Source organism: Pyrgilauda ruficollis, unplaced genomic scaffold (assembly GCF_017590135.1).
Source record: "Pyrgilauda ruficollis isolate IOZ18807 unplaced genomic scaffold, ASM1759013v1 scaffold155, whole genome shotgun sequence".
Taxonomy (NCBI): domain Eukaryota; kingdom Metazoa; phylum Chordata; class Aves; order Passeriformes; family Passeridae; genus Pyrgilauda; species Pyrgilauda ruficollis.
The window spans coordinates 400,547-414,131 of record NW_024514210.1 but is presented as its reverse complement, the minus strand read 5'-3'; the positions used below and the strand labels follow the sequence as shown (position 1 = coordinate 414,131).

At 46.8% G+C, this 13,585-nt stretch overlaps 1 protein-coding gene across 1 annotated transcript in view; it reads left to right on the top strand.

Moving 5' to 3' along the window:
* The window catches only part of DNAI1 (dynein axonemal intermediate chain 1), a 136,160-nt gene that overhangs the window by 103,268 nt on the left and 19,307 nt on the right, over positions 1-13,585 (top strand). Inside the window, exon 19 of the mRNA XM_041461843.1 lies at positions 4,223-4,408. Coding sequence (XP_041317777.1) covers positions 4,223-4,408 — 186 coding nt within the window. The remainder of the gene's footprint in view (positions 1-4,222; positions 4,409-13,585) is intronic.

Below are 13,585 nucleotides of genomic sequence, written 5' to 3'. Positions count from 1 at the left end.
CATCAAAGCAGCTCATTTATGTCAAACATTTTCTGCAACGATGACACAATAGACTTAGATCCATTATTGCCTGTACATCAAGCATGAAGAGAAACTCTGTTGTTACTGTGATGGCAGTTTAAAATTGTTCTAATTGGATAAAAAGCATTAGAAACTGGAGAATTCACTTGGTCCCACCTCAGAGGAAAATGGGCTCAGTGCTTGTTTTCAGGGACTTAGCAGAACTGCTGCCCTTCCATCAAGAAATTTGCTTTGAACATCTGCCTGGCTTATCTACTACCAGCCTGTCCAGCACTTCAGTGGTGTGGGTCTAGGTTTCTTTTGATTGTGGTTGATACCAGCTCATAAATCCCCAATGCTGCAAGGAGCTGCTTAACTCAGCATCTTGGGCTTCATTTGGAAGATGCTACATCTTCCTCTGCACTTTCTTGGAGCAGGCATGGAGGTTTACAAGGATCATAAATAAAATTGCTGTCAGAGTAATTGGTTACTGTTCAGAGTTTTATTCTCCTGTAGTTATGGGTGAAACAGAAGGCAATGCTTGCACTTTCCTATTTCACACATTTTCAGATTTTTTTAAACGTCTCTCTTTGTGTCTTTTTCCATGTTTCTTATCCTTGGAGCCTGATTTATGTTCCTTTAAGCAAGTGACCACATATTGTTCCTAAGTACTCTGTGAACAAGAACTGAAATGCCCTTACTCATTGTTTTTTTAGCTCATTAGCAGAAAAAAATAAGGTGTCTGCTGTGGTCTGCAAGCAGCATGTGCTCCAGATTCCTCACTTGTTTCTACAGAATCTGCAGAAAGTATTGAAATGAGTTTGTCAGGAGGCTTTTGCTTCCTTGCCTGCTGATGTACACCAAAATGGAAACATTTTTGAGGTCTGAAAACCAGAGGTTTGAAACCTTCACTCTTTAGTTTCTAAATTGCTCCTGGATGAGCAAATGTGGGTGAACAAATGTGATGGCCCCAGGTCTCAGCACCTGCAGTCAGAGACCAGCCTTGACTGTGTGAGAAGAGGCATGCAGAGCTGGCAGAAGAGGACTCTCACTGGTTTGTAAACTCTGAAAGGATAGTGACACAAGGAATATTTTATAAAAATGCCCTTTTGTACCACCTGCCTGACAGCATCTGAGTATCAGTTCTTGTCTGGGTGCTGCTGGATGGGTGCCCTGGAACATGTGCTTCATGAAGGAGGGTTTGCACATGGCTCTGGTCGTCCTGGCTCCCCAGGAATTTGATACTTTAGTCACACATGGGGTTGGGTACCACTTGTGTGGGTCATGGTTGCTCTTCTCTGGGTCACAGACTCTGAGAGGCCTCATGTGGCAAGAGCTGAGAGGCCAGCTCTGTGTGCAAGCAGTGCTCTTGGGGCAGGGGCCGCCATGGCAGTGGGATGGAGAGAAAGCTGGGTGTTGTTGGTGATTCTCTCTCATCTCTGATGGGAGATCCAGCTGGATCCCACTCCATAATTCTTGATTTCAGGACCAGAGCCAGCAGAGCAGGGGTCTAGGGACTCTGTGACTAGGGGACTAAGAGTCTCAAGGAGAGCTGCAGGTTTTCAGTCTCCATTCTTTGGGCAAAAGGCCCTAGGCAGCTCTACAGATGGCGCTGGCCACATGTAGCTCTGCTGCTTTGCAGCGCTGTTAACCTGCCTCAAGTGTTGTGGGAAGCCCTGCGCTCCTTTTAGGCTACTCCCAAAGCATCAAAACCAGTGTTGCTCTGACCCCATTTCCCTTCCTCCTAAGAGTGAGTCTCTAAATCAAAGCCTCTGAAGTCCTTCTCAGTGCTCCTGGCCCACCCCTCCAGCTGGTGTGTCTGACAGCTGATAGGAGGCTGATGTTTCCAGCTGAAGAACTGAAATAGTTTGTTCTTTTCCACGATTCCCTTGGCAAAGGAAAACAAGCCCATTTGTTTAGAAGCTCATAAAAGAGGAGCTTTATAGTAGGAACATTCATAAACTTGTTTGCTTTTGACCTTCTCCACATTGCTGATGGTTTCAAGTTCTTGTCCCAGGCATTGTGCTTGTCTGGGCTGTTCGTGACATTTTTGAGAAACAGCCTCACCCAGAGTAATTTAAATTGCTCAGCACTCCAGCACTGAGCCTTTGGCCATGCCATCTTTCTCCAAGTGCAGGGCTGGGCGGGATGTGTGGGGGGGTACATTGACAGCCCTACAGAGAGAGTGCAGGCCTGGCTGCCAAGAGGAAACCTGGCCACTAATTCCATGTCACTTTTTTTTTCCCCTAGATTAAATGGTGCTACTCAATCAGTGAGCATTTCACAGGCTCTTAGATTACTAAATTAATAAGAATGTATTCTATGAAGGCAAGAAATCAGATCTTTAATGAGTGTGGCTCATGGGATACTGAGATGCTTGAAAGAGTGCTTGTTTCTTTTCTGAGAAAGACAGCAAGTGTAAAATACAAGCCAGAAGAGCCACCTTGATTTATGTTGAGAGGCAGGAAATTGAAGTTACCTTTGCTGGACTTTGAGACCTCAAATGTCAGGTCAAAATTCACAATGTAATGCTGGCATCTAGTAATTTGAACAGATAAAAATGCTGCTGTGCTTTCACCTATGCTTCTGCTGACTGGGGAAGGGCTCTCCAAACTGCAAATCCTTGTCTGTGGCTGATGCTTTTTATTCCCTTCTTGAATTGTATTGTCATGGATTTCTTCAAAATATGTCTTGGCAACCCTGTCCACTTTTCAAGCACTTTCCCATTTTATTTTACTTCAGTCTGGAGGCAGTGTACCTTTTCTTATTTTTTGCATCTGTAAGACCTTTGTTCTCCTGCTCAGTAAAATTCCTAGACTTTTACTCCTATGAAGACACAGCAGCTCATGAGACTGCCTGGGACATGTGCTTGCACATGGCCCAGATCTATGCTATAAATGGATTCGGATAAAATTCACTGACTCATTGGTGCGTAATGGGAAAGTACATGTAGTGATTTGATACCTTCCACCCTCTTTGGAATAAGCTTTTATAGAGTAGCATTGTCTGATTTCAGATAATTCCTAGATTCAAATTGTCAGCATGGCATACTGTTGAAATTACATGTTTCCTTTGTCTCTTAAGTGCTGGTAAACAAGACACAGCTGGAAGGAGTTTTACAAGTAATTCAGTTCTAATTTCCTCTGTATTCCCACTGTACTTGTTAGCATAAAGTGTTCCTTTCCTAATTTTTCTGAAGACAGAAAAGGGAAGAGAAACATAAGGCTGAAAGTCTTCATGGTGGATGCCAGGTGGAAATTCAGGATGCTGGAAATGGCTCACCTCAGCCCTGAGCAAGAGAGGCACATCATGTTTTATTAGCCTTTGCAGTCTATATCAGTAACTGGAGCTAATTGCAATTATTGGGAGATAGTTAAGTTAATTCATTCTCTCGAGTAACTGCCACTCTTTCCTCTGCACAATGAAAGGTGCATTACTGTGCAGCTGGGGATGTGGCAGGTCTGTGTCACTGGGCCAGAGGTCTGAATTCCCTGCCAGTGGGACTCCTGCCTGAGTGGATCCTTGGACCTCTCTCTCTCCATCCTCACTTCTCCTGTTTGGCTAATTTCCTGGCACTTTCCCTGATGCTGTGGGAGAAGGATATGTGTGCAGGTGTAGTGTCTGGGCTGGAGTGCGCTGCCAAGCTGTCCTGTTCTTCTCTGGCATTACCCCAGGGTACACTCTAATCATACTAGGGCTGTTCCCATCACTTCCCCATTACTTACTGGTTTGTGTCTTTATCGTTGTTATTATTATTAAGCTGAAAATGTTAGAGAGTTCTGTAATAAGCAGTAATCAGAATTTCTGACAGCATTCCCCATTTTGAGCATCAGTCTGTGTTAGACTCTGATTTAACGCCTGTTTGTCTCATTACTCACACTGAGAAGGGAGATTAAGGTCTGTGGGGTTAGCCGTGCTGGCTCTGAGCCTTCTCCAGCCTAGATCAGCTGGAACCTTGCCAAGGCTTGCACCCACAGCAGGGAAGTGATCCTTGTCCGTGAGCCCCTGCAGGAGAGGGGCAGTTCTCACAAGCAGCAGCTGACTTCTGCACACTGGTTATTTAAAAGAAGACCACAGCCCTGAGCACAGATGGTAATTGTGTGCTGTGGCTGTTTTTTTCAACAGAGCCTTTTCTTTCTGATTTCTTCAGCCATCGTTCTGTCACTGAGAGATGCTCTTGCCTAATTAATCCCTTTTGTGTTCTTTACTTTTTTTTCCCCAGGCCCATGTGTTTGATCTGAACATCAATAAGCTTGAACCTCTCTGCTCCCAGCTAGTGGTGACCCGGAAGAAAAATAAAACAACACACGTCCAGTTTAATCCTGCCTACCCCATTATCATTGTTGGAGATGAACGAGGCCTCATCACCTGCTTGAAGCTCTCTCCCAACCTGCGCAAGATGCCCAAGGTAAGGATAAGCTGCATTCCCCCGACCACAGAAGGTCTCTTCAGGTCTTGTCACTGTCCCCTCTCCTTCCGTGCAATGCTGTTGGCAAAGGTCCTCTCTCTAGCAAGGTACTTACAATTACCTCAAGCCTCTTGGGTAGGATGTCTGAGATGTTAAATCCATGTGTCTGTTCCTGTTTGAGCAAGAGGACTCAATTTGCTTCTGGTAAGGAGTGGGGACTGGTGGGAAGGGGGTTTGCTGTCCCCAGTCATCACCATGGTCCAGAAGCTCTGCAGATGTTCATTTGTCTCCCAAAGTTCACACATTTTCTGAGTTTTGGGTTTTATTTGCAAAACTCCTTGAAATCAAGCAAAGGAGAACCCAACTCTTGCCCAAGTCCTCCCACACAAACCATGCTGCCTGTTTTCTTGTGCTCCTGCATCAGAGCCTGTCCCCTGACCAGCATGTCAACTTTCCTGTGAATAAGCAAGCAGTATCTAACTTGTAAGGAGAGGGGCCCTTGTCTCGAGTGACAGCAAGGAGATACATGTGCCTCTGTGGGTTGGTGAAGTGTTTTTTCACCCCTCATCCATGAGGGCCAATTGTGAAGGATGATAACATCTCTTGTGTGGATCTGTTACTGGATTTTCTTTCTGGTCTTCATCCAGCTATGAGTTGAATGGCTGTAAATGCAATGTGCTTTTACGCCCTTGTAATTCTCGTATCCAGTTGTCTTGTGTTAAGTGAAGTCTTTCAGTTTCAGGCTTTTTAGAACTGATCCAAGAAAGCAATCTCTCAAGATGATCATCTTTTATTTATGTACTCCCAAATGTTTTATATACTCTACTAATCTGCTGTATTAGGCAGGGTCTTTGGCCAGGAACTAATCACACTAGTATCACTCCAGAGTCTTCAAAATTATTTTTGAAAGGTTCCTGCAGCTGGCTGCCACTGGAAATGTGAATCTTCCCTGTGCAGAGAGGGCATAGAAAACAGTAATGTGCCACTTTGTTTGGGGCTGAGTTGTGGAAGCTGTGGAGAAGAATCTCTCATATGCTTCACACTTTTCTATTTCCTGCAAAACTTCAGACTGAGACTGTTGAAGCTCTCTGTGTTGTCATTAGGTTGGCTCAGGATAAGTTTCCTTGGTGCTTTATGAGTCCTTCCTGGGCATGGGTGAGCACAGTGTCTGCCATGGACCCTGCCTGCACAAGGAGTGGAGAGGAGTCACACACACGTAAATGTGTCTCCTCTACACCCCAGCTGTGGACTGATCAGCACCCAGCAATACTGCGCTGTGGGCAGAGTCCCGGAACGGTTTGGGCTGGGAGAGACCTGGAAGATCATCTAGCTCCAAACCCTTGCCCTGGGCAGGGACACCTTCCATTAGACCAGGTTGCTCCTGAGAACTCCTGAGAACTCTCAGCAGAGCAGAGCAGAGGAGCAGAATCCCCTCCCTGCCCTGCTGCCCACGGGGCTCTGGATGCAGCCCAGGACACGTTTGGCTCTCTGGGCTGGCAGTGCCATGGCCGGGGCATGTGCAGCCTCTCACCCACAGCACCCCCAAGCCCTTCTGGGCAGGGCTGCTCTGGGGCTGTTCATGCCCAGCCTGGGCTGCTACCAGGGGCTGTCCCAGCCCAGGTGCAGCACATTCCACATGGCTTGGAACTTCATGATGTTCCCATTGGCCATCCCTCGAGCTTGTCTGAGTCCCTCTGGATGGCATCCCGTCCTTCAGGTGTAAATTCAAACATCTCCTTCTGCTCCTGGTGGCCAGCAGCAGCTCTCCATGCAGTTATGAATGTTGTAATTTCTCTTTGCTGACCTTCTTTAAAGGCAAATTGCATGTTGTTGACAAAGCAATCTAAACTGTGAGTTTAGGAGTAACTCCAATGCTTACTGCTGACGGTAAACCAACATGTAACTACCTCCCACGCAACGTATAAATGGGATGGAAATGGACTCTGCTGCTCTGATGTTATTAAACCATCTGTCTTCTGCTGGCCTGGTTAGGTTTGGAGGGACACTGAACACTGAACTACAACTTTCCCACACATGTGGAGAGGAAGGAGGGATGTTCAGACACAACTGGTTATGTGTGGGGGTTCCTTGACTGCAGCCAGCCTGAAAGATATGAGGATTTAAAACACATGACATGCTGTATGGTGGCAAAGTGATGGATCTGGCCTAGCCTGCTCAGTGTCATAAGTGAACAAGTGGTGAAGAGATTTAGCTGATGGAAGAGAGTGTTTTAGCAGAGGGACATCAAGCCCTGTCAGAACAGGCTGTACCATCCAGAGTGTGCTCCCGTCTATCTCCTTCCTTTGCCAGCACCAGCCTTTGTGTCCTTAGCAGCAAGCCTCCAGCTGTGTTTGCAAGAATATCATCTCACGGTAGGAAGTCAGATATATTTCCAGAGTATTGATCCAGGTACCTCTAAAGATCAACTCAGTGTGCTCTTTACACCTTTACCCTGTGCAACCAGCTTTGCTCTATAAAATGACTCAACTTTTCCCTCTTTTCTGGAATTCCCCAGGCTGGAGTTGACAGTCACAGAACTTCCAGAGCTTTTCATAAGTTAAGAGGGTCCAAATCCGTGCAGAGGAGTCCTGACATCCCAGCTGCCTCCTTGCAGATAGAAAAACTTTTCCGTGCCTGGGTATCCCAGGCTGTTCTCTTTGCCGCTTGATCCCCACAGAGCCCAGTGGGGGAAACTGCCTGACAACAAAGTGGACAAGTCACAGCTTCTGAAGGTTGGGGCCATTTGTGAGCTCAGCTGCCTGGTCTTGCTCTGTCAGCTCCTTTGGCAATAGAAAGGTGCCTTTTGCTGAGTTCTGGCAGAACCCAGGATGCCAAAGGGACAGGGCAGTCAGGGGCTCATCCAGGTCCCACTACCCCTCTGTTTCACACTGATGCCACAGGGGGTTGCCTTCTCAAACAGCTGGGACAATTGCTTTTGACAAGTAAAACTTGCAGACAAATCAACCTGTTTTGGGGGAACTCACATCATTCCAAACCCCAAACTTCCCCTAAAAATAGACACAGCCCTGTCTGCTCCATGTTCTGCAGATTCCTTAGCTATTGCTGGGCTTGCAAGATTGAGCTTACAAAAAGTGACTGAATTAATGTCATCCTGGTGAAATTTCATCCATTCTGAGTTTATTGGGTTTTGGCTGTTACTTAAAGCTGTGTAGTGAATAAGTGGAAATGGGGATAATAAGGATGCTTTGGTTCTCATCAGACCTTGGTCCCTTCCTCTCTTCATGTCCTTGAGCAAGTAAGGAAGGTTCAAGATCTCTTTAAATAATTTTCAGGGTTGGCCTGCAGCTTAATTAATTCATGTTCGTAAAACACTTGGGGATCTTTAAGAAGTGTTATTTAATAGTCTGAGTTTTGCTGTCAGCTATATTAGTGCAGTCTCATTTATGAACACTTGGCAGAACAAATATGCCAAGGGGGGAACTTCTCGAAAGCACTCAGGTGGTGTTTTCAGAAGTGACTTTCACCAAGACACATAGTAAAATCTTAAGAAAAGGTCTAAAATTCCATGTGAGTTTTGGCATCCTAAACTCATAGTGGCTCATGGGAAAAGGTGCATTTCTTGTTGAGAGGAAGCTGGGGACAGTCTCTGCCACCCATCAGGCACTTGTGTCAAGGGCACACAGAGGGCACAGGGGTCCTGTGTACAGCAGATGTCAAACACAGTGGGTGTCCATGTGTCTGTGCCGTGGGGATTTGAGTCCTGGATACCCCCCCACCCCCACAGACTGAACTCTCTGGGGCAGGACAGAGAGATCCCCTTACCCCAGGCTGTATTTATTTCCATGAGGTGAAACTAGCTTGGGTCCTTCTGCTCCGAAGTGGGGGGACAGAAATGCCTGCAGTATTTTCAGATGCATCAGTAGGAACAAGTGACTCTCCGCTGTCATCCAAGCCACTTTTAGACTCCAAGCACTCTTTAAATATTGCAGCGGATGTCAGGCAGGAATTGTTTAACTAATAAAGTATCATTTCTAATTTGTAACGACCTTGGTGGTTGAGTTCACCCAAGGGAAGCATTGCTGTAAGAAGAATCAGTTTGGGGCAGAACTGTTTAATTAGTGAGCCTTCCGGGTTTCGTTCGAGGGTTGGAAGAAATTAAAGCATTTTGTCATCACAGTCAGAAGAATGTATGCTCATAGGCTTTGGTTTATTTTTTAAAAACTGCTAAAGTAGCCTGGCTTAACCTCTGCCAGTGCCAAAAGTAAGCAGAAGATAGTGAAAAAACAATGTTTTTTTTAAATTTTAGGAGAGCACAGCAGAGTAGGAATAGAAGAGAAAGAGGATCAAGGAAAAGTTGCAATACAGAATTTGCTGAGGCTAAGGCAAATTTCTTGGCCAGTACCCAGGATGAATGCCAGGGAGGCAGACAACTTCTTGGCCTGAAGCTTGTCTTGGATATTTATCTTGGATTATTTAGGATGTTAATCTCTGTTCCTGCTACTGGTTTCTTCACATGCAAAACATCTCTTTTTCTGTTTCTTGGTAACAACTGAATTTCTTCCCAGGCAGTAAATCCTAATTGACTGGGTCTAGCTGGGCATGAGTGGAGTGGGAAGGGGAACACAGCTGCTTGCCCACACCAGGACACAGTGCCAGGACTATGCAGTTCAGGAGCTGCAGGCACACACCTGTGGGTTTGATGCTGTGACCAGTTTGTAATGTGGGGATAAGCGAGGGGTGTGGGCTGGCTCTGAGCCTTCACATCCATGTGCACATGCTGGGCAGCTGCTCGGCTCTCTCTGTGCCTTATCCCACCAGCCAGTGTCACCTCTGGACTCTGACTCGTTGCATCTTTGCAGCCCTGACAATTTTGCCCTCGGCCAGATCCAGCCCAAGGCTGTTCAGCCAAGGAAGGAGCATTGAATTTTGCTTCCTGAAGCACTGTGGCTTTTTGGCCACAGCTGATGGCAGGGTCTGGGAGGGATTTGGGAACTGTGATTGACTGTGGGAGGATGTTGGGGTTTTAAGGAGATGAAAGAGGGAAGAGGATTTGGAGAAGGTTGGTGTAAGTGTCTGAAGTTTTAAAGGAGACAATAGGAGAGTGGTTGAAATCTCCTCTTCAACCTATCCCCCTCCCCAGCACTGTACCCCAGCACAGAGATTTCCTGGGGCCTGAGGTTTCTTCCTCCTTCACACTCCCCAGCAGCACCCACTGCACACAAATGGTCTCAGGAAGGGACCCTGGGTTCATGCCTGTTCCCATTTTTCAGTGAGATGCATTGATGTGCAGAGCAGGTTCTAGCCTGGAACACTGTGAACAGAGAGTGGGATGCTTGATCATGAACTGCTTTGTAGCCTTGTGTTTCTATCATTGAGGGTAACAGGGAGTAACTTGAAGGAGTAAAGGATCAGGAGATTGTCCTTAGTGTTTTCCTAAGTAGCTGTGGAAGGTGTAAGGGATGAACCAGCCAGCATGTAAATACTGAAATACAAACTTGAACTCCCTCCTTCTGTTGCCACATGTGCAGTCTATCTGCACATCTGACTGTATTTAAGGAAGGAAGCTATGGATTAGATCCATTCTCCAAGGTCACGTCATTCCTGGATTGGTGAGCTGTTTAGTACCGAGAGAAGCATTTTTGTCCCTAAATTTCCTATCGCAGTAGTTCTCATTCTGTCTGAGAGAAAAACACTTGTCTCTCCTCTCCAAACAGGTCAAGTTTTGCTCTTCTAGCAGTGTAATTCTTAGTCCCTCTGTTTTCATGCAAATGCTTCTCTCTCAATGCCTTCTGTGCTGCTCGAGCCATGGCAAATTTTCTCAGTGTCTCTTCAGAACTGGCTAATTGCTCAGTGACCCAGAAGCACAAAGCACAAGCAGTGCTGGAGGAATTTGGTGTGCTGCTGTGCCCTGCCTTCATGAGGATTGCCTCCCCCAGAGCCAGTTTGGCCTCCGGATAAGGAAGCACATTACAAATGAGCTTGGGTCTCATAAAAACTGACCTGCAGCTTGATGGCTTACTCTGAAATTTTAAAATGCTTTTTGGTTTCTTTTCAGTCCCTCCCCTGTTATTTAGTCTAGTTGCAAGTAGCTGCTCTCTGTACTGTTAGGGGGAGAGCTGAGGAACAGGGGTGCATCCAGGGACTCGTGAAACCCTGTGTCTGACTGTTCACAGCTTTCTGTGCCACTTTTGTAGGCCATGTAGGAATATATGCACCAGTGTTTATTCTTTGGTGTGGGAAGGAAACCCAGTGCTGGAGACCTTCAAGAAGAGGAGGCTGGAGATGTGTACAGACAGGGGGCTCTGAGCCTGCCTTGGAGCAGGAAGGTCTGGAGGTGTTTGCTGTGACAGTCTCTGGGTTCAGGGCATGCAGGTCCCAGCAAGAGGCTGTGCCACTGGTGTGGAGCTCACCAGGGTGCGAGCAGCATTGCTTGTGGCCTGCGGCTGTTTTGCTACCTGTGACTCATAACTGTAAATCAACAACCACCAAGGGGAATGCTGGCAAACACAGGCTCCTGTGCCCCTTCTGCCTTCTCCTTGCCCTCCATGATTTCCTGCCCTGACACTGTGCTAGGAAAGCCATTAGCAGGAAGACCTTTGCATCCCCATGGGATCTCTTCTCCCTCCTCTGTCCCACATCAGGTTCCTCCCAATCTAGCACAGCCTGAGATAAAATGAAGGGACTGTCTAAACCTGGAAAGCTGTTGCTTGGGAAATGAGGTGGTCCATGTGCCAGCAGGCTACAGTTCCTGGGCAAAATGGAAACCTTTGGATATTTACCTGGACACTCTGGGCATAGCCACTGTGCACAAATCCAGGTGTCCAAGACTGTTGCCCCACAGTTACAAAGGGTTCTGGATCCTGAACAGAGGTTTGGCAACCTTAGATACTCAGCATGGTTGGAGAGCTAACCCAAACTAGCAGGGGTAGATCAACAGGACTTGAATACTCTCATTAAATCTGTTCTTTGCTTTTGGTGAAATAACTGCTGGGTTGCATCAATGTATGTGAAGGGAGAAGACAGCTCCATGTAGCAGAAGCATTGTTGAACCCCAAGGTCAAGAGCTGGAATTTTTCTTCCTTTTGCTCTTCCTGGCTACACCTTCAACCTTTTTTTTTGTTATGTAATGTCCCTTTCTGTGGCTGCTGTGTTTGGCAGTTGTTGTAGAGAGAACATCAGCATATTTACAAGCTATTTTAAGTCAATTCCCAGTGGTCAGGGTGAAATGTGTTTAGTACGTTAAATGGAAACACTGGCAACTGAAGCAAGAAAAGATCCCATTTTACAAAAAATCCATAGTACTTATGAATAATTTCTAAAGTGCAAGTCTCATTCTGTGAGGTGCTGTATGCTGTCGACGGGGTACTGACAAAGCCAAGACTGGCTTTGACTTTTTAGTTTTTTCTTTGAAGGTCTGTTTAGTAAAAAGATTTGCCTTTGTATGAAAGTAATGTGAGATTGCTCCATTTTGCAATACTAGTGGTTTGGAGAAAAATACTAGGGGGATTTGGTTTTGTCATCAGTAATAGTCAAGACTGCCTAGGCATAAATCTGGTGTGTGTCCTTGGATTTGCTGTCCTTAGTAACTGAGATCTCAATTTGGCCAAGCAAAATTGGTTTCTAGTTGTGCCTTGTTTACGCCTTCCCTTTTATTTCTCCACATTGGTGCTGTTGTGTTACTACTGTTTTATCTGCAGGCTTTGCTTCCTCTTCCTTAGTGCACAGATTGTGTCTGTTCTTTGGTGTCTGCCATGCTAGAGCTCCCCAAGGCCCAGCAGTCTGGACTTTGCTTCTCTGCAGCCTGAAGAGCCCATTGCTGCCTGTCCTGGGAAATGCCTAATGCATGAGAAGGAGCCTTGCCTTAAGTTTTCAAATAACTTTCATTTTGGTTAGATCTGCAATTGCCTGGATACGTCTGTTCAGCTTGCACAGTTCCTCTTTGAGCCGGAGCTTCAGTGCCTTGGCAGAAAGCACAGAGCAATATTATGGCAAGTGGAGCACTGCTCAACCTCACAGGATCTACTTGGCTCACCTGTTCTTCCTGTTTCTTTGTCCTCTGTGCATTTGTTTCTCTGCAGATGACTTAAATCCCATCCTGGAAATTGGGAGATCCTCAGAAATCACCAGTTCTTTGCCTGAATAACAGCCCCAGTACAAGGTCAGAGGTTGTTCCTAGGGGAACAACGTGTTTTCAAAGCCTGGCTTTGGCAGAGCCAGCAGTGGAGGCTTTTTGGGAGGCTCTCATTCTTCCGGCAATGGCTGGGTGTGAGTGCAGGACTGCCAGTCACCAACCTGCTCTGCAGAGACAATTCAGTGTTCAGCCCCCCTGCCAGAACTGATTAGAGTGGCCTGATGAAGGAGGTAACGTGGGTGCTTATCCTCTAGGTCATCTGAGGGTGAGCTGATTTTACGCCAGAGAGCTCCAAGCTGCTCTCGGGAGTGCAGCTATTCCTGAGCACTGGCTCTGCACAGGGGAATGAAGGTGGAAAGCTTGTTAGCTCAGCCCCTGAGCCACAGGGTGTGTTTGAAGGACAAGGTGATGGCTTGTCATGAGAGCAAGGTGCAAAGCAGTGCCTGGGGCCTCGGAGACCCAGCCATGGTCCTGGCCTCTGTGTGTCCTTGGATGAGATACAGCTCCTCTCCATGTTGAGTAGGATGAGGACACCCATCTCCCTTGGAGCCACAGCAGCCAAGTGACATTTGTCCATGGGCGCCATGGATCTACTCTCCTACAGCCTCTTCCCTCCTGCTGAGTGCTTTTGGGACACATCCAATATGGTCATACCTTAGGAATGGAGCTGCAGTTGGTGTGCAGTGATGGATGGTCCTGTCCCACCATGGTCCAGATCCTGGAAGGCTCTCCTGCCTCCTTCCTGCACTTAGATGTCACAGACTATTGAGCCCAATATTTCAAGCTGAGCCAGCCAGGTCACTGAAAAACTGAATAAAATTAGGAAGTGGGGCGAGGGGCAGAGGAAAGAGATGGCAGTGGTATGAGCAAAGGGATGAGAAGCTGGATCATAGTACAAGTAGGAAGGAGCAGGCATGCCATGGGGGACCTGGCCAGAAAAGCACATAAAATCCTGGAAAGCAGGTCAGCAGCTCCTTGGCTCTCTACCTCCACAGTGTAGGTTTGGCCTCTGTTTGCCGTGGTATCCACTGGTCATGCAGTTAAAGGTGGAGAAATGTAACTGATTCTCTCCAGCTCATGGTTGT